Consider the following 19,554-nt stretch of genomic DNA (forward strand, 5'->3'; position numbering starts at 1 on the left):
AAATTTACAAAGCAACTTCCTGATGGACGGCTTTTGGAAGTCGTCTGTGGGATTGAAGTTGTTAACGTGTTTTAATGTTGGCTAAATGAAATAAAATACAAACATAAGATGCATTCAAAGACGTGTGATGATATGTAATATCCTACACTGGCCACTAGGTGTCGGTAATGTTACTATATTTGGTCATAGAAGTGGAAAGGTGACTATAGGGATGCTATTTCATGTCTAGAGGGCTCTGATGTTAGTTAAAAAGTCTATTTGGAAGGTCATAAACGCCTCACAGCTAGGAGACCAGGGTTCAATTCCACCCTTGGCCATCTCTGTGTGGAGTTTGCATGTTCTCCCCGTGCATGCGTGGGTTTTCTTAGAAAATTTCTTAGAAAATTTTATGACAATAATGTTGTAAAATTATGAGGAAAAAATAACCTCAGTTTGGTTGCATAATTTAGAAATATTTAAGAAAAAAATTTAATAAATTAATAAAAAATTTTAATTATTAAAAATAATTAAACATTTATATATATAAATATTATATAAATATTATAACTTTATTCACATAACATACCTTTTCACGTAACCTATTTTCCCCCAAGAGCTGCACGGTGGATGAGTGGTTAGTGTGCAGACCTCACAGCTAGGAGACCAGAGTTTGATTCCACCCTCGGCCATCTCTGTGTGGAGTTTGCACGTTTTCTACCCGGATACTCCGTTTCCCTCCCACATTCCAAAAACATGCTAGGTTAATTGGCGACTCCAAATTGTCCATAGGTATGAATGTGAGTGTGAATGGTTGTTTGTCTATATGTGCCCTGTGATTGGCTGGTGACCATTTCAGGGTGTACCCTGCCAGCTGGGATAGGCTCCAGCACCCCATCTTCGACCCTCGTGAGGATAAGCGGTAGAAAATTAATGAATGAGTGAATATCATAAAGAACTTTTCTTTGCAGGTCTGAAACCAATTGAGGACACTAAAGAAGGGATTCCAGTACATTGTATCCAAGTATGCGTGTTTCTGCATCTTAATGTCACACTGCCTTGCTCGGAGGAAATAACTGCGATGATATGACATCCTCTCAAGGTGAGAGACCTCGCCAAAACAAGTCCAATCCGAAGATGGAACTAAATACGTCCTTGCAGCTGCTAAACTTTCTTCCTTCTGCTTTGTGTTGACTACATTGAAGTATTTTAACTGCAGCGTATTAAACACAGAAGACTGGACTCGGAATGCCATTCATTTATTGATGATTTATTCAAAATGATGCAGAAATAAAAGAAGACTATGGAGCATAATTGTCATTTCTAGCCGTGAAAGGGAATATTATCTTCCTATGTTTGGAACGTCCGACTGACTCAAGTTCTTTTACGATATTATTCTTGATTAGAGCAAAACATTATCTTCATATTTTTGACTTTATTGTAAAAATTGCCATTTTTGCTTCATTTGTTAAATTCTATTTTTAGAATTTGCTGTGGGGCAATAAAGAAACAGCTATGGCCTGCAAATGGCCCACAGTCCAAGCTTTGGACAACCTCGGGTTAGAGGTGTCCAAACTGTAGCCCGGGGGCCTTTTTTTTTTTTTTTAATATAAATTGGTCCTTAGCAGATTCTCAATATTTATTTAATATTATTAATTAATTTAATTTAAAATTCAATATTATTTTAACCTGAAAAAAATGGAAAATCCACTGTAATTTTACAAGAAAAAATATTAAGAGAATAATGTAGCAATATGTAGCAAAAATAATCATTTTCGGATCATATAAAAAAAAAGGAAAAATACATGCAAATGAATGACAAAGCTGTCAATTTGGGAAAATATCTAAAAAATATCTAAAATATAAGAATAAATTGTAATTATGAAAATAAAATTTCTAAGAAGAAAGTAAAAAGAAAGTTAAAAAGTCAAATTACTGTATGAAGAGGAAAAAAAACATATTTATTATTTTTGACTTTATTGTCAAAATTGCCATTTTTGCTTTATTTCCTTGTTAAATTCTATTCTTAGAATGTGCTGTTGGCCAATAAAGAAACAGCCATGGCCTGCAAATGGCCCCTAGGCCAAGTTTTGGACACCCTCGGGTTAGAGGTGTCCAAAATTAAAAATTCAATATTATTTTAACGTGAAAAAAAAACTACTAACAGGAGCAAAAATGGAAAAATCCATGGTAATTTTACAAGAAAAAAAAGGAAAAATATTGAGAATAATGTAGCGATATGTAGCAAAAATAATCCTTTTCGGATCATATAAAAAAAACAAAAAATACATGTAAAAGGTGTCAATTTGTGAAAATATCTAAAAAATATGTAAAATATTATAGGAATAAACCATAATTATGAAAATAAAATTTCTAAGAAGAAAGTAAAAAGTTAAAAAGTCAAATTACTGTATGAAGAGGAAAAAATACATTATATTTAATATTTTTGACTTTATTGTAAAAATTTGTTAAATTCTATTCTTAGAATGTACTGTGGGCCAATAAAGACGGCCTGCAAATGGCCCCTAAGCCAAGCTTTGGACACCTTTGGGTTAGAGGACCCGTGAGTGGCTGATTTTAGAGTCGATATCGTGCAGCGGACAGGAAAAGAAAATATTTTTGTTTGCCGTTTCAGACGAACTCGGGGCGTACGACAAAGCGGTACAGGTGCTTCTCGTCGGGGCAAGGATACGCCAAAACCTGGCTTCCGTTGGCGGCCACGTACGCCATGTTGTTTTTGAACTCCTGAACGTGGCAGACGAAGCGGCCCTGGCACATGAGCACGAGCCGGTTCCGAAAGACGATGTTATTCCGGGTAAGTAAGCTTTGTCGAGACAACATGGCCGCCGGTACCGAGTCGCAGATGTGACCTTCGCCGGAACACTCGCTCTCGGTGGAGAAGAGGCGCGCCTCCCAGGTCATGGTGTCGGCTTTGAAGAGGAGACTTTTGTGGAATGGCGTGCTGAACGTCTTGGATAAGGACCGTTGGCGTGGCGTGCTGGTGGGGTACGGGTCGTACGACTGGTAGCCGTGGCGGCGGTAGTTACCATAGCTACCGTAGCTACCGTGGTGGACTATCCTGTGGGACTTTGCAGGACGTCTTTCTTGTGGTTTTCTTGTGGAGTTGATGACGGCGCTCCAAGGCTCGGCCGTGTAGATCCTGGGCTGGTAGTCGCCATCTTGGCTCAACTCGGGGTGCTCGCCGCTCGTACTGAAGAGCACGACGTTGAACTGCAGGGCTTTGAACATCTTCTCCCGGTAGAGGCTCTTATGGGCGTCATGGAGGGACGAGTTGACCTCCAGCTGGTACAGCTTCTCAGCAGGGATCATTGGGAAGCGGATGCGGTTCAATAGCTCAATCTGGGCATCCCAAGTGGACTGGTTACCTTTCTCCTGGACCCAGCTTTCCACGGACCGGAGCAGGAAATACTCATCCGGGACTACCATATCCGAGCGGGATAGGAGCTTTCCGAGGTTCTGATTGGAGAGGCTGAGCCAAGCCGGCGACTGAGTCAATTTCTGGAAATTCCAAGCCAGATACTGCAAGCAGTTTTCCTCCAGGAAAGGGTCTTCGGTTTCTGTTGCGTACTGAAGAAGGGACACTTGGGTCCGAAATGAAGCATCCTCTGAAAGGATTTGGGTAAACATGCGCCCTACGTCCGCCATTAGTTGCTTCATCCCAAATTTGGACGCCATCCAGTGCAGACACTGCGCCGAGGAAGTAGTGACGTGGATTTTACGGGTGTATAAATACCTAACAAGACACATTGGACAAGATCCTTCAGTGAAACCATCAAAGTCCACAAACTGGGAATTTGGACGTACCTAAGAAAGGCGGGAAAATGAGGCTGGCAAGTCAAGCTGACGTTGACCTCCATTCCCTCCGATGTGTTAAAAAACGGGAATTGCGAGAGGATGAATTTGTGAGCGCAGATGCTACTCTCAGTCGTCTCCATGACGCCGTCGTTCCCGGTGGGGCTCTGAACGACCACCAGGAAGTCGCATCCCACCCCGCTGTCAAACACGGCGCCCAGTTCGTCCGCCAGACCGATGCTGTGGTCCAGCGAATGCGTGAAATCATGGACCGTCGCGCTTTTGTCTGGAATCGCCAAAAGCGATGCTGTTCAATCACGGCATGTTCTCGGGGGGGAATATTTGACCTCGGTTTCGTACTTACTCCAGGATTCACAAATGACGCCGACGTCTTCCTTGTGGGTGCAGTCGGTCATTCCCCACTTGTTGATATCGCAAGCGAAGAGGCTCTTCTCTGTGCCGTCACATTTCACATCATCCAGCCAAATCGGTCCGGGTGCTGCCGAGAAACATTTCTTTTCAGAAGCCTTCCAAATAATCATTTTCTATGCTCTAACTACCAATGTATGCCATTTATTATTATTTTTTTTTAAGCTGGATTTACTGTTTGAGTGGATTTATTGCCCTCTGGTGGACAATTACATGAACTAAACAACATGGGATCTAAAAAACAAACAAACCTGGATTTACTGCCCTCTGGAGGACAATTACATGAACTACACAATATGGGGTCTAAATAAAGCCTGATTTACTGCCCTCTAGTGGACAATTAAATGAACTACATTACATGGGGTCTAAAAAAAAAGCTAATTTTTCTGCCCTCTGGAGGACAATTACATGAACTATATAATATCGGGTGTAAATAAAATCTGATTTACTGCCCTCCGGAGGACAATTACATGAACTACACAAAGGTTCTAAATAAAAGCTGGATTTACTGCCCCCTGGAGGACAATTGCATGAACTACACAATATGAGGTCTAAAAAAAGCTAATTTTTCTGCCCTCTGGAGGACAATTACATGAACTACACAATATGGGGTCTAAATACAAGCTGGATTTACTGCCCATTGCAGGACAATTACATAAACTACACAATATGGGGGCTAAATAAAGGCTAATTTACTGCCCTCTGGAGGACAATTACATGAACTACCTAACATGGGGTCTAAAAAAAAAGCTGGATTTATTGCCCTATGGAGAACAATTAAATGAACTACACAATATGGGGTCTAAAAAAAAGCTGCGTTTATTGCCCTCTGGAGGACAATTACATGAACGACACAATATGGGGTCTAAATAAAAGCTGGATTTATTGCCCTCTGGAGAACAATTACATGAACTACACAATATGGGGTCTAAATAAAAGCTGGATTTATTGCCCTCTGGAGAACAATTACATGAACTACACAATATGGGGTCTAAATAAAAGCTGATTTTTCTGCCCTCTGGAGGACAATTACATGAACTACACAATATGGGGTCTAAATAAAAGCTGAGTTACTGCCCTCAGGAGAACAATTACATGAACTACACAAAATGGGGTCTAAATAAAAGCTGATTTTTCTGCCCTCTGGAGGACAATTACATGAAGTACACAACACAGGGTACCTTCTCCGTAGTTTTCCCCAATGACAACAGATTTGGCCCGCGGGAAATGGAGCTGTCGACACACCACTTGAGCTGCCGCCATGTCCCAGCCGTCATCACACACAGTTCCCCACTTGCCGTCGTGGTAGACCTCAACGCGGCCCTTCCACGGCGTGTCCTGGCCAGAGAGCCTCACGGCGCCCTCTCGGACCTCAACGTCCTCTGTTCGCCATAGAAACATTCATAGTTGCATTACATGTATTGACTATCTGGATGACATTGTTCAATTACACTTACACTAGTCATGAATATATATACAGTGAGTGTTAGAGGCAATTAAACGCTCTTCCACTAGATGGCAGCAGAAACAAAATTAACCAGTGTACAGGACAGTACATGCCCTGATTTTACAGTCAATTTTGGAGATAGTAAAATTAATTAAAAAAATATATATTTAACTTTTTAAAAAGTTTATTAAAATATTTTATTATTTTACAAATAGATTTTTTTTATTATTAGGGAAAAAATTAATACAAATTTTTAAATGTATAATTTAATTTAGTTGTGACAGAAACTCACTGAATAGGTGAAAATCAAAAGCGCTTCCAGAGACGTTTAAGAGCAGCAGAAGCCACAGAACGCCAAAGCTTCCATGTGGGAGCATTTTCAGTTCCTCCATCTAGAAATTTGACACAGATGGTAAGAAAAAAACAAAAACAAGTCAATGCAAAAGTCTTGACAAATACTTTGTTAAGGTTTTGCATTGGGAACACAAACTTAGTCACAATAACAAGAACTAAAAACAACCCAGTGCAAAATAAATGACAATTTCAAGCTTATTGTCCAATCAACTAAGACATCTAAGGCCAATTATTGCATATCAGGTGTACCTAATTTTGTTGCAGACTTTTAATCATGCGTGATTTTAAAATCCCGATTACCTGTCCTGCTTGGGTCTGGCTGCAAGGTCCTCCTGGCTTCCAAGTGAGCTTCTGCCTTCAAACTTCTGCTAAAAAGGTTCCTGCTGCCTTCGCCTGAGTTTCATTTGGTAGAAAACAGCAGGTTTCACATCCGCTTTTGGAAAAGTGAAAGAAGTTGAAAAGGTCCTGGAGAAAGATGGCGTTTTAATGGCGGAGCAAAGAGGAACATAAGAGACTGTACAGTATGTGCTGGAGGAAAACTAAATCAGTGACTTTGACATTCATGATCAGGAGAAGACAGTGCGGTCCTGGAGAGGAGGTCATTCAGTTTTTGCTACGCTTGCTTCTGCTGGGGTTGTGTCCTCCAGCAGGAAAACATTGCCGTTGATCATTAAGGCCGTCCTTTTCGCAAACAGGAAGCAGAGTGTAAACAACAGTGCGGCTTCTAGATGAACTCCAAGCCTTCGTATTTGACGTCCCCGATCTTGGTCTCCGGTAGAAGAACTCGTCCGTCCAGCGTGAAGGCCGTGATGTATGTGGCGATTTTCCCGGCGTCTTCCTCCGACTTGAGGGCCAGGATGATCTGGTCGTCCGTGTTGGGCACAAATTTGAACGAGGAGAAGCCGTGGGTGGGGTCCAGCGGCCCCACCCGGGTGGCGGTCATGTCTTTGAAGTCCGACGAGCAGCTGAGGACGAGATTGGTGCCCCGACGCTCGTCCGCCATCTCCTCGTAGCGCTCCTTGCTGGCTCGGCGGGGGAGGAAGAACCAGCGTTGTAGCGTGTCGCTCCACGCCGCCGACTCGTGAATGAGGTAACCTGCGGAGATGGGGGTACAGGTGAGGGTCAAGCGGGTGGGGTGGGGGGTTGGGGGGTGACGGGCGAGAGAGGCACCTGGAGGTTCTATTTCCGCTGCAGACTTGAGCGACTTGTACACGGGGACCCAGTCCTGGTGTTCCACGTCCCCGCGGAAGCCCACCACCTTCACCCACTCGGGGTTGTTGTTGACAAATTCCCCGGACGTGGTGGTCCATTCCTTCCCCAGGCCGCCCACGTACAGGTGCTCGTCCTTCACCGCCATCCACTCCGCTTTGAACCCTGGCAGCACAAAGCACGTGTGGAGGGTCAGTGCCCCACTCGGCCCCCAATTCCCCCTAACTTCCTGTGGAAATGAGTTAGCAGCCGAAAAACACCAACCTTTGGCTACGTTTCCGTCGCCATCGGGAAGGATGACCCAGGGTACGACCTTGTCGCTGTCGATGTGGTACACGATTCCCGTGCGGTCGTCCACGCTGTAAAGCTTCCCGTTGAACACCACCAGTTCAGACAGCTCCATGCCCCGCCCCTTCTCGGCCAGGTGACTCTCCAACACCGTCCTCTCCGCGTCCCATTCCACCGACACCTTGTCGCCGCTCTCCGACACCAGAAGGTACCCGCGCCGCATGTAGCTGAACCACGTCAGCGTTTTCTCGCGACGGGAGTTGGTGTCCAGGTCGGCGATGACGGCGATGCGGAAGCGGGTGCCCCGCGGAGTGCGTTCGGGCGGACTGAGCGGGTAGGTGTCGTTGTAACGGGAGACGGGCCGGCGGGCGTCGCCGTGGCCCGCCTTCCAGCTGCCGGAGCCGTAGGAGCGGGGCCGGAGGCTCGAGTTCAAGTGCATGAGGAGCAGCAGGATCGACGCCATCGAGACGGCCGCCACCACGATGGGCCGCCACTTGAGGCGGAAACGAGGGTCCGTGGTTTTGCCCATGGTCGCCAGCATGGGGAGGCCTCCGACGGAGATGCGCAGACCGTTCATGGGCTCATTGTGCTCCGGTTGAGCCGCGTCTGCAGGTGCGGGCATGGAGGACGGAGGAATGGAGTTACCTGAGGAAAACACAAAGATATCTCCTTCGGTGGGCCGATACGGGAATTGGCGGCAATGCCTCTATGAATGTTCTGAACTCCTACTTCCATGCAGTGACAGTGAAACAAGATCTTGTGAGAAATAATTAATAACTCATTTTGCCGGCCTCCATACATTGCCGTGTGCATGCGTGTTTGTTTTCCTCATCTCTTGCCTGCAAACAGGCACAAAGAGGGTTTCACTACCTGGATGTCGAACAGAGTGAGACCTCTTGCCAGTCATAGTCGATTGGTCTCTGTGGGGGAGGCGGGGCCGCTTTAGCATACACACAGCAAAAGAGTGGTGCCTCGTGAGGAGCAATGCAAGGTTAAGTAGAAATTATGAGGGGAAGAGACGCTTGCAAAGCTAAATATCAAATATTAATAATGAGCACAGCGAGCCCATCATCAGCTAGGAGACCCGAGTTCAATTCCACCCTCGGCCATGCATGCGTGGGTTTTCTCCGGGTACTCCGGTTTCCTCCCACATTCCAAAAACATGCTAGGTTAATTAGCGACTCCAAATTGTCCAGCCGGCTTATATGTGCCCTGTGATTGGCTGGTCACCAGTCCAGGGTGTACCCCGCCTCTCGCCGGAAGACAGCTGGGATAGGCTCCAGCACCCCCCGCGACACTTGTGAGGATAAGCGGTAGAAAATAAATAATTAATACTGATGAAAAGTAGTACGTAAATAAGTAAACAAACACAGAGAGTTGGCGGCACGGCGATCAAGTGGTTAGCGCGCAGACCTCACAGCTAGGAGACCAGGGTTCAATTCCACCCTCGGCCATCTCTGTGTGGAATTTGCATGTTCTTCCCGTGCATGCGTGGGTTTTCTCCGGGTACTCCGGTTTCCTCCCACATTCCAAAAACATGCTAGGTTAATTGGCGACTCCAAATTGTCCATAGGTATGAATGTGAGTGTGAATGGTTGTTTGTCTATATGTGCCCTGTGATTGACAGTAGCTCTACTTTCATGGATGATTAAGGAAACAAAAAATATTCACATTTGAGAGGCTGAAATCAGAGAATATTTACATATTTAAATTTAAAAAATGATGAATCGCTGACCAATCACTGTCAATTAATTAGATTAACCATCGATTAACTGTTTACTCTTGATTACTCTCGCATCTAAACAGCAGCAGTACTCCTATGGTCTTCTCTCCTCCAGGTGGACCAGGAGGCTCCTCGGGGGGAGGCCAACGTGCACACATTCTGGGCTCTTAGCAGCCTAAAAATGTGGCTGCATTTTTGGGAAAGCTGAAAGAGCCTTTCACGACGGGGCCCCGCGCCAAACAGCAGCCCATTGTGTCGGCGCCGCAAGCGCCTTACCTCTCCGTCTCCCCCGAGAACGCAGTCGTCGACCATGCATCGGGTGCACCTCACCAACCCCCCAACACGACTCTGAATGCTTTACCTTCTCCGAGCATAACTACTCCATGAGGCTGCTACAGTGGTGAACTTTAACTGTGCTTAGAGGATCACGGCCCAGTCCAAAGGTGCTTGGAGATCATTAAAACCTTTATTATTAACTCATGTACGGACAAAGCTGCAAAGTCGTGACGTAATCAACCACAGGAGCAGTCAAGAGTGAACTGAGGTCAGATGTCAACGCCAGTCACAACTCAAAACAAGACAAAGGTTGTCATGAAGTGATAAAAAGCTGCTTGTTGGCTTAGCACAAGCATTCTCTTCAAACGTAACACACCCCATTATGTAATGTGCTTTGTTATGTAAAGGAAAACTACTGTTATTAATAGGCAATAATTAACTTATTTTTTTTACACTTGTGTGACCATTTAAAGCATTAAAAAATAGATCAATCAGAGCATCCCTAGTCATGAACACACATATGATTAAGTGGCACAAAACAATACGCATCACTAACTCACAAACACGTCAATAGTCCTCCTCGGAAACACACTTCCTCATTGTCACTAGACGACAGCCATGTGCAACCACAGACACGCCAAAAATCACAACAATGTTTTTATTAATTACACCTTCTTGTGTAGACTGCTGTTGTGATTCAGTGCAATAGACTGCTGTTGTGATTCAGTGCAATATAAATACATGGATTTTAATTTAATTGTGTCTATGTGTCGATTAAATAAACAGGAACAAAAGAAAATAAGTGATCATGACACTGGAGTTAAAAAATTAACTCTGAACTGCTGAGTTCACTTCCTGTCTTCCACATATCTGTACACCGAGGGAAGACATTTAATGTCACACACACAAGAATTTTGGTGAGTTTTCATTAAGGATCGGTCGATATTTGCGTTCTTTACTTGAATCGGTATCGGCCAATACGGGCGTGGGTTCGCCAATATATTTCCCCTGCAAATTTCCCCACTGAAGGACGAATAAAGGCATATCTTATCTTATATTTTTCCGCCGCATGATTTACAGACAGGCATCCGCCGGGCAGCTATGTGTGCGAGTCACACTGCGGAGGAGCAGTCGTCACATCGATACTAGATAAAACTTTTTAACTGTTTTGCACATGGTTGAATATTTACTCCTTTTAAAATTGATAATGCTGTTTATATGTGTGTTTAAGAAAGCTGTGTAAGCTGTGTAATATTTGTTATTGTCATTTTTTCATATAAATTGAGGAAGCAAAAGCAGTATCAGCCACAAATATCGACCCTAGCAAAATCGGCCATCGGCTAACGATGATGGAAAAAAAAAACCATATCGGTCGATTGCTAGTTTTCATGCATGTTTAGCACCCCAAACTGGCTGGGTCTTTGTGCTCGGGTCTTAAATATGCATAAGTAAAAGGCAAAGCATCTTTCAGGTAATTTTCTGCTCATCTTTACAAAATATTTGCATTCAAAAACATAAAATCCCTCAGTTTTTGTTTCCTGTTGCTTATTTTCCCCACATTCCCAGCGTGTCGTCTGATTATGATGTTCTATTTGCATTCGTTCTATCCTTTCTGGATTGCCCCCCCCCCCCCCCCATGTTCGTGGGCTCACGACCGTGTCGTGTGTGTAAGACCCTCCTCCCCTTTCTGCTCAGTGTCGAGTCGACGCATACTGCACCACACCCTTTGACATTTTGACAGACGACTCTAAGAGCTGAATCGTTCGCGAACAACCCATTCATTATGAAGGACCGCCTAACAGATGTGCAGTGAAATCACGGAAGAGACAATATGTAGCTTTTGGCCATTGAGAACGCATTAAAAATTAATAAATCATTACATAATGCTAGGTGTTCGTTTAGAAGTGTAATAATTGACACCTAGCACATTGGACTGTTTAGCGAAGATGCTAGTTCCCTAGCATCCTATCACTAATGGACGTTCGGTAGCTAACAAAGCCACAGAAGTCTTGAGTTCTTGAGTCACACTCACCGAAACTCAGACGTTCATCTCTCCGCCCGCCGCCGTCGCCTCCACCGACGGGAACTCAGGTGTCATTGTCGCTGGAACGTTTCCTTGTACGGCGTCCCAGGTTTTAACACCCATTACTTCCTGCGCTACTTGTGACGTCATCACGCGTCGTCTCGACGCTGCCTTTGAGTGCACTCGGAAATAGAACAAAACTGTCACGCGACTTACAACGCGTATATAACCAACTTAAATAACTCAATCTTAACAAGTTTGACCATTGCGATGTTTACTATTGTGTCAGAATACGCGTTTTATCACATTAGTACATAAACACCCTTTGAACTTTGCATTAAGATACCTACATTGTCTTTTATGGATTGTCCTTCTGCACACCCCCCCTCCACAATGACAATCACTACTTAAATATTGACACAAGGAGTAGACGCCTGCGCAGAATCCTGTTCTTTCTTCAGAGAAGGAGGATATAAATGCTAAAACTCAACCCAAAGCTTGGCAACAAACCTTTTTTTTATTTGGTCAAGGCAATACTCTAAGGCATTTGACAACAACCTGCAAAACTGAGAATAGCAAAACAAAGCAAGCAGAAAGACAAGTGACTTACTAATCATGTGATTGTCATGTGATTGGCTGAGAAGGTGAATAAATATGTATCACTTTAACTTGCTGAATTTGATATTAATACAGAAGAAAGCCACGTCTAAGTAAAACAGAGGTAGCAGAAGAGAATGCGTGGCTTAGCTACCTTTTCAGGAGAAAAAAATAACATTAAAATAAGATTTAAAATATATAATAAGTGTGTGTTTCAGTGCACAAAGGCAATTATATATTTTGAAAGTGATTGTTAAAACAAATAATTACAGTAGTTCTTACCGGGGACCTCAAAAGATGTTTGTCGCATAACTTATTAAACAATATTAAATTGTCCATTTAACAAAATACATTTCTTAGCATTATCCCCTTAAATGGCACTCAGGGTGAAACTTTGGGCCAACTCAAGTCACGACAGTGGTTTTGGTACGAAGACAAGAAAGCCCCACCTGCTTTTCCTCCACAGCAAATCATTCAACATCCACAAAGAATGTGTGCATGCCCCACTGGAAACCCATCCTCGTCGGGAGTTTTGGCGTCCAGCTTTTCAATAAACTGGCGGCTGGTACTCTCCGGAGTTGTCCGGGTTTTGGGAGAAAGGAGACTGCTGGTAGCCGGCGGGTTCGCTAGCGTACGGAGCTGGAGGGTAAGGGGCGTTGTGATCGATGCCGGGGTCTGTGTACTGTTGATCCAAGTCGGTGACACCTTGGCGGTACCTCATGTAGGCGGAATAGACCAACAGACCCTGGTGAGAGAGAAAAAAATGTCACATAATGCTAACTGTCATGTTCGGTGAGACACACAAGCACCAGGCTTGACCGCCACAACAACAACATGCAATTCAAACAATTGCATGTTTGAATGATCTCACAACAGACACAATAATCCATAACATGAGCTACTGTAGGGGTTGTAACCCAAGCTAAGCTAAACCTCAACTCTCAACATCACTTCCTGTCCAACACAAACACATTTACAGCAACACACACAAGTAAGAGTCTTATTTTATCTTATTATGTCCTCCATATTATGTAATTACAGCATAAATGTGACTATAGGGGTGTTATTTAATGTCTAGAGGGCTCTAATAATGTCACAATGTCTATTTAGAAGGTTGTAAACAAGTTTTCTATGCTCTTACTTCATAAATATTCAATTCATAAATAAGTAATCTGACTTTATGGAAGGGTCATGGCTCATGGTCGGGCTAGGAACTAATCAAGCTCACCCAGGAGAGGAAGGAGAAGAAGGAGAACGCCACTACAGCACGTGCAGCATCAGCCGGGACGGCGGGGTCGGTGGTCCAGGACCACTGGTTGGCCAGGACACAGAAGCAGATGAACCACAGGAAGGTCCAGGCGGCTGCAGCCCATTGTAAACATCAGTCACAACAACAGGGACAGAGGTTCATCTTAAAACAATTACAAAATCTCGCATTTCCTGTTTTCAGAGGATGCTCACCCGAGAAGCCCAAGTCTGCAACGATGATGTATCGTCTCTCCTTGGCATTGCTGATCTGTGGGAAGTGAGCATCCAGTACCAGGAAGGCGACGCATGCCAGGAAGGCCAGCACGCCGATGCCAACGCCGTAGCTGCAAGCGCTGTCCTTGTGGTTAAACATGCATCTGGCTTCCGGCTGAGCAGATGTGTTGACGTAGCCTTCTGCCGTGATGGTTGCAAACACCACGATGGCAAAAAGCTGGAAGGAAAGAATATGTGACTTGAGGAATTGGGCAGAAGTGGAAGCGGTGCGGTGTGACTTTTCGCACGTGCGTGACAACCGAGGAACACTTTCACTCTTACAAAGGAAAAATAGCTTAAATGTATTCATATTAAGACAACGTCATGGTTTACTTTCTTTCCAAAATGCTTAATTTGAACATAATTTGTTATTATTACTTTAATTGTGTTGTGTTTAAAGATATAACACAAAAGCAGTTTGGTTAATTTAAAGTAAAGTAAAAATGATTAAAACAGCATGGGTGTTTGAACATAATTTGTTATTTTAATTGTGTTGTGTTTAAAGATATAACACAAAAACAGTTTGGTTAATTTAAAGTAAAGTAAAAATGATTAAAACAGCATGGGTGTTTGAACATAATTTGTTATTTTAATTGTGTTGTGTTTAAAGATATTTAATTTAAAGTAAAGTAAAAAATATTAAAACAGCATGGGTGTTTGAACATAACTTGTTATTATTTTAATTGTGTTGTTTTTAAAGATATAACACAAAAGCAGTTTGGTTAATTTAAAGTAAAGTTAAAATTATTAAAACAGCATGAGTGTTTGAACACAATGTGTTATTATTTTAATTGTGTTGTGTTTAAAGATATTTAATTTAAAGTAAAGTAAAAAATATTAAAACAGCATGGGTGTTTGAACATAATTTGTTATTATTTTAATTGTGTTGTGTTTAAAGACATAACAAAAAAGCAGTTTAGTTAATTTAAAGTAAAGTAAAAATTATTAAAACAGCATGGGTGTGCTTAATGTTTATAGGCTATTAGAGGGATTACATAAATAAGCACACACTTAAACAACTCTAGGAAGGCTACTTTTCTATTTGAATTATTATTCGTCGAATGACGTCATTATTTCCACACTTTTCCTTACACTTCCTGGTTTTGACATCAAAGAAAGTGAAACGTTAAAGGTGGGTTTAAACGTGACACAACACAACACATGCTAACGTTAACTGACTCTTTCACACTAACCCCTGCAGGGAATCGAACCTTTACTCTCCCGTGATATCAAGCAGCTGATACAGCATCCACCGTTCAAACTTTATTGATGAATCGGTGAAGTTTGGGAGCTTTTGTGTCGGTTGTATCATCTGACATCTGTTGACAGCAAAGTCAAGTCTTGTTGACAGCTAACGATGCTAACGCTTCCCCGTAGTTAACTCACCCAGCTCAAGCAGCGTAAAATAGTTTGTGGCTTTTTCACAAAGCTTCCGAAATCAAAAGCGCCGCCGGCCAGCGGGGCTCCATAGGCGCTGCTTTGCATCTTTTTACTGTGTGGCCCGCAACAATGTGTAGTTGGGGGGGAGGAAAAAAAAGTTAGTAAACTAGCCGGAAAACCGTTCTTGTTGGTGCGACGTCAAACTGCTTCCTGAAAACTTTACCAAGCCCGCCTCCGAGCTGATGCGTTCAGGGTAGCTCGGGAATATTTAAACGAGGAACAGCGTTACACGTAAGCGCTATTAATGATAGCGTAGTCATAGAAGGTCATAGTGACGACTCTGTAGCTACCACAATGTTAGCTACAAGTTAAAGTTATTGAACTGTATAACTTTATGTTGTGTGCACTGATGTGTCATGCATCAAAAGAATAGCTTATTAATCAACAAATAATACTTCCATGATAATGTTAGCACTCAAAACGACCACTGGGTGGTACTCTTGGATCTACAGAGTGTTGTTGAACCTGCTCATTTCAAGAGCAGCTCCCAGACTGAAAAACTGTAAGGACCCCTGACAAGCTGCATTACTTTTATGTCTCATAAAAATATATTTCTTTACAATTTATTTATGCTTTGTATGTACCCTCTGGTGTCATTGCATGGAGCAGGTGTACCTATTGTTGTGGCCATTAACACGTGGCACCCAAACAGGAAGTTCTGGTTAATGCAGTGGGTGTCAATGTATATATTATGAGTAACAAGAACACATTTAGTTTTGCTACAAAAAAGATTAATATTTAAAGAGGACAAGGTCCAACAGAGCAGCAGGAATAGCAAGTCCGCACCTGTCGTCGTCATCATAAAGTTCAACAACAAGGTGAGATGTTAAATGAAAGAAGGTCAACGTCATCAACAGAGGTGTCCAGTGTGAAGCCTAGGAGATATTCGCCACTTTCTTTTAAAATCTGCCCACAAAGCCACAACTCACAAAGACCCGGTAATTGATTTTGTTGCTTTTTAAACTAAAACCACAAATTATTAGCATTTTATAAACTATGCTGTATGGAAGCCGTTTAAAAATAAAAAAAATGATCTACAGTCGCGTGTTGATGACGTCATGTGTAGTTGTCCAGTCATAACTCAGAGCGCCAAGTTCCCCTAAAAACATCAACAACATGGCGGACAAAGACACAGAAGTTACATTTAAGAAGGTATTTACGTGACTTTCACTGTTCGCAAACGTTTGTATGTAAACTCGGTGAAACAAAACTACTATTAATTCAGCCTTTTTCTTCGAGAAACAACGAGTTTATCGAGTGTTGTTCGGTTTTGCACGCCGAAGCCTCTTAAACACGTCAAGCCTTACTATCTTGAATTAGGATCAAAGAGTGTCGAGTGTATATGTTTCACACGCCGAATTAATACGATGTAAGTAATACTTAAAACACACAAGGCTAATTATATGATGAGATAGCTGTAGGTTCACCATACGCAGTCTGGTTGTTGAGGGCGCATTAGTCCACAAGAGGGCGCTACAACTTAGCATGCATGTACTGCACTGTACTATAATTTTACAACGCATTAATGTCAACAATTGAATCAGGAAAAAGTAATTAACACAGTATGAATACAAGTGAACTCTGTTTCTCACCTACAGGACACAGTCAGCAAACTGTTATCGAGCTTCTTCAAGGAGGACAAAACCAGACGTGAGTTGTGTAAAGTAAGCCTGATGTAAATGTTTGCGATTCTGCAACTCAATTTTTATCTGTATTACATTACAGTTAGTGGAGAGGCTGCACTGCTCATGGCGGAGATGCTGAGAATATTTGTCCAGGGTAAGACCCTATAGCGACTGGAATTGAAAAGGATATGAGCTGATGAGCGTGTATCAAATGTGTTTGTGGCAGAAGCGGCTGTGCGATCGCAGAAACAAGCTGGAAGGGAGGACTGTGACCAAGTGGGCATCGAACACTTTGAAAAGATCCTACCTCAGCTGGTATGTATGCAGAGTGTGTATGGAACATCATTTTAGAAATACAGTCCTCTCTTACTATATCACGGTCTTTCATAAAAGAAATAAAAAATAATTAAAACAATACAAATATTCCATGTGGGAATTTAGTATTCTACATTGGTCAATAGGGGTCGCCAGAATGCGAGACATGATTGCCAAAACAGGCAGTTATTAGGAGTTTAAATGATCTCACACAATAATAATAATCCTAAATAATAACCCACATTAAGCTAGAACTCAACTCGGAACCTTCAAGCGGGAGTTTTATTCAGGGCTTAGGTACGCTTATTATGTTTAATACATTGTGTAAAGCCACCATTACAATACATTGGTAAGACAATAGCCACTGCAGGAAATACTGCAAAAATACTCTGTTTATTGGTATTGAATCCTACTTTGTGGAAATTCACTGATTGCTGTCGAGTCTGGAACTAATTAACCGCGATAAACAAAGGATTGCTGTATACATTATGACCAATGTACACTCACTGGCCACAATGTATACAATACAATACAAGAGAATAAAAATGGTAATGCAGTGATGCATATATCAAAATATTGTCCAGTTGAAGCTTTTTAGAAATTTTAAGGACCTTTTCAGGGCTAATTTATTATTTGTTTGATTTTTTTTTAATTTCTTTAAAATATTTAAAATGTCGTACATTTTTATATAATATATTTTGGAGTTTCGTAGAATTGTACTGCATTACTGAGTCATTGTAATGGCTCATAATGTGATGCAGGTATATTGCATAGTGCTGCTTATTATTTGATTTTTTTTATTTCTTTAAAATATTTAAAATGTAGTACATTTTTTGTATAATATATTTTGGAGTTGCATAGAATTGTACTGCATTACTGAGTCTTTGTAATGGCTCATAATATGATGCAGGTATATTGCCTAGTGTTGCTGCACTACAAATACAAAGAGACGGTGTTCTTTTGTTTTTTTTCCCCCCCTGCAGCTGCTGGACTTCTAGCAACCTGTCCCCACCAGATGGCGCCAGAGCGCTTCATTAGTGACTCCCTGTTTTTGACTTATATTGCCTTGCTTGTAAATTCTCACATGTTAGAATGCATTCCACGCCTTCCTCCACATTTGTTGTGTGTGTTTTTTTTTTAAGTGGAAAACAGCCCCCCATTCCGACTCCAATAAGGCCCACCTGTGCTCTTCTGTGCAACAACAGGTGCTTCCAGCATGCGCCACGGCACCCTTCATCAAAGCCTCCTGGAGCAGTTGGAAGCAATTAGAGTAATAAGGGGAGCAGCCAGTCTCTTAGATGATGACAAGTGCCAGGAGAAAAAAAAAAAAAAAAGAAGTACCCCCTCCGGCCACTTTGAAGTTCCCTTTTGCTGTCCTGCGATGTTTAGTTAGAGGTGGAGGGAAGGCCAAAGGGGAGCTCTGGCACAGGGGGGAAAGTTGAATGGGAGTGTGCGTGCACCAATGTGTGTGCATGTGTGAGCCAAACACGGCCAAGAGACCACACGCGTAGATAGAAAGGAAACATAAGAAAACACATCGGGAACACGGTCCAAAAGGAGCAGGGGTGTAATTCTGAAGGTAAATAAACAAAAAGAGGCGAGGAGAAGAGGTGCCGTTCCTCCTTTCATCACAACGGAAGAAGACGTTGCGCCTCTAATGCTTTTCCACTAGACCAACATGTCTTGGTTATGAGTCAGCGTAGCCGTACGACACCTCATACTATTTATTTGTGTGACGTGACTCACCGACAAACACATCTGGAAGCAACTCTGGGCTGAAAAAAACTCCAGTGCGGGGTCGCTCATAGGTGTTCAGAGACGTGCCACCTGGAATTCCCAGGATGGATTCCTGCTCTATGGTCACACTGCAGGCCTTTCAGGAGCGTTTGATTTAATGATGCGCACAATTGGCGGTCACTTCATTTGCTGGCTGAATAGTAGCCGGAGACCACCGCGGCAAACTGCCACTTATCACATAGGGAACCTGCTCATTGGGCTCAATAGCTGCCACTTTTATGGTTGCCAGACGCTGGCGAGAAGTAACGACACAGCCTCAATAACATAGAACGCCATCGAGGGTAAATGTTACTTAAAACCGGAGGCGTCCAAACCTTTTCCAGTGTGACCCACATGTATAAAAATATATAATTATATATATTTCAATTTTTTTTGTTTAAAATAATTTTCTTTGTAATTAATCTGCACACATGTTAACATATTTTTGACAAATATACCCAGCCTAATTTAATTCTGTTTATTTCTCATAACAGCCATCAATCTGTTTTCTATGCTACTTGATCCTCAGTAGGATCTGGAGCCTATCCCAGACGATTTCGGGCGAGATGCAGGGTACACCCTGGACTGGTGGCCAGCCAATCACAGGGCACATATAGACAAACAACCATTCACACTCACATTCATACCTATGGACAATTTGGAGTCGCCAATTAACCTAGCATGCATTTTGTCGAAATAATTTTACTTTTAGTTTTATTGTGTGCGAGATTCATTGTTGTAT

At 42.6% G+C, this 19,554-nt stretch overlaps 4 protein-coding genes across 5 annotated transcripts; 1 reads left to right on the forward strand and 3 right to left on the reverse strand.

Annotated features, from left to right (window-relative positions):
- Positions 1-1,230: 1,230 nt before the first annotated feature.
- On the reverse strand, positions 1,231-6,363 carry LOC131103518 (galectin-3-binding protein B-like). Its single transcript, XM_058049851.1, has 6 exons — positions 6,320-6,363; positions 5,958-6,057; positions 5,400-5,600; positions 4,154-4,288; positions 3,802-4,075; positions 1,231-3,730 (listed from the first exon to the last, which is right to left on the reverse strand). Exons 2-6 carry the CDS (start codon positions 6,055-6,057, stop codon positions 2,608-2,610), a joined length of 1,833 nt encoding a protein of 610 aa, XP_057905834.1. The 5' UTR covers positions 6,320-6,363; the 3' UTR covers positions 1,231-2,607.
- A 125-nt stretch (positions 6,364-6,488) lies between these two features.
- Positions 6,489-11,709, reverse strand: cant1a (calcium activated nucleotidase 1a). The gene is made up of 4 exons (XM_058049852.1): positions 11,548-11,709; positions 7,493-8,161; positions 7,190-7,393; positions 6,489-7,114 (listed from the first exon to the last, which is right to left on the reverse strand). The coding sequence occupies exons 2-4, from the start codon at positions 8,136-8,138 to the stop codon at positions 6,744-6,746; spliced, it is 1,221 nt and encodes a 406-aa protein (XP_057905835.1). The 5' UTR covers positions 8,139-8,161; positions 11,548-11,709; the 3' UTR covers positions 6,489-6,743.
- A 327-nt stretch (positions 11,710-12,036) lies between these two features.
- syngr2a (synaptogyrin 2a) lies at positions 12,037-15,269 on the reverse strand. The gene is made up of 4 exons (XM_058049853.1): positions 15,043-15,269; positions 13,597-13,834; positions 13,364-13,497; positions 12,037-12,880 (listed from the first exon to the last, which is right to left on the reverse strand). Exons 1-4 carry the CDS (start codon positions 15,139-15,141, stop codon positions 12,683-12,685), a joined length of 669 nt encoding a protein of 222 aa, XP_057905836.1. The 5' UTR covers positions 15,142-15,269; the 3' UTR covers positions 12,037-12,682.
- Positions 15,270-16,138: 869 nt separating this feature from the next.
- Positions 16,139-19,215, forward strand: cenpx (centromere protein X). Of its 2 annotated transcripts, none has more exons than XM_058049440.1 (5): positions 16,139-16,248; positions 16,695-16,746; positions 16,822-16,875; positions 16,948-17,036; positions 18,242-19,215. In XM_058049440.1, the coding sequence occupies exons 1-5, from the start codon at positions 16,213-16,215 to the stop codon at positions 18,308-18,310; spliced, it is 300 nt and encodes a 99-aa protein (XP_057905423.1). In that variant the 5' UTR covers positions 16,139-16,212; the 3' UTR covers positions 18,311-19,215. The 2 variants fall into 2 exon arrangements, with proteins under 2 accessions (XP_057905423.1, XP_057905425.1); XM_058049442.1 differs by lacking the exon at positions 18,242-19,215 and adding an exon at positions 18,020-18,152 and having other exon boundaries at positions 16,140-16,248.
- The last annotated feature ends 339 nt before the right edge of the window (positions 19,216-19,554 follow it).

Source organism: Doryrhamphus excisus, chromosome 15, assembly GCF_030265055.1.
Source record: "Doryrhamphus excisus isolate RoL2022-K1 chromosome 15, RoL_Dexc_1.0, whole genome shotgun sequence".
Taxonomy (NCBI): Eukaryota; Metazoa; Chordata; class Actinopteri; order Syngnathiformes; family Syngnathidae; genus Doryrhamphus; species Doryrhamphus excisus.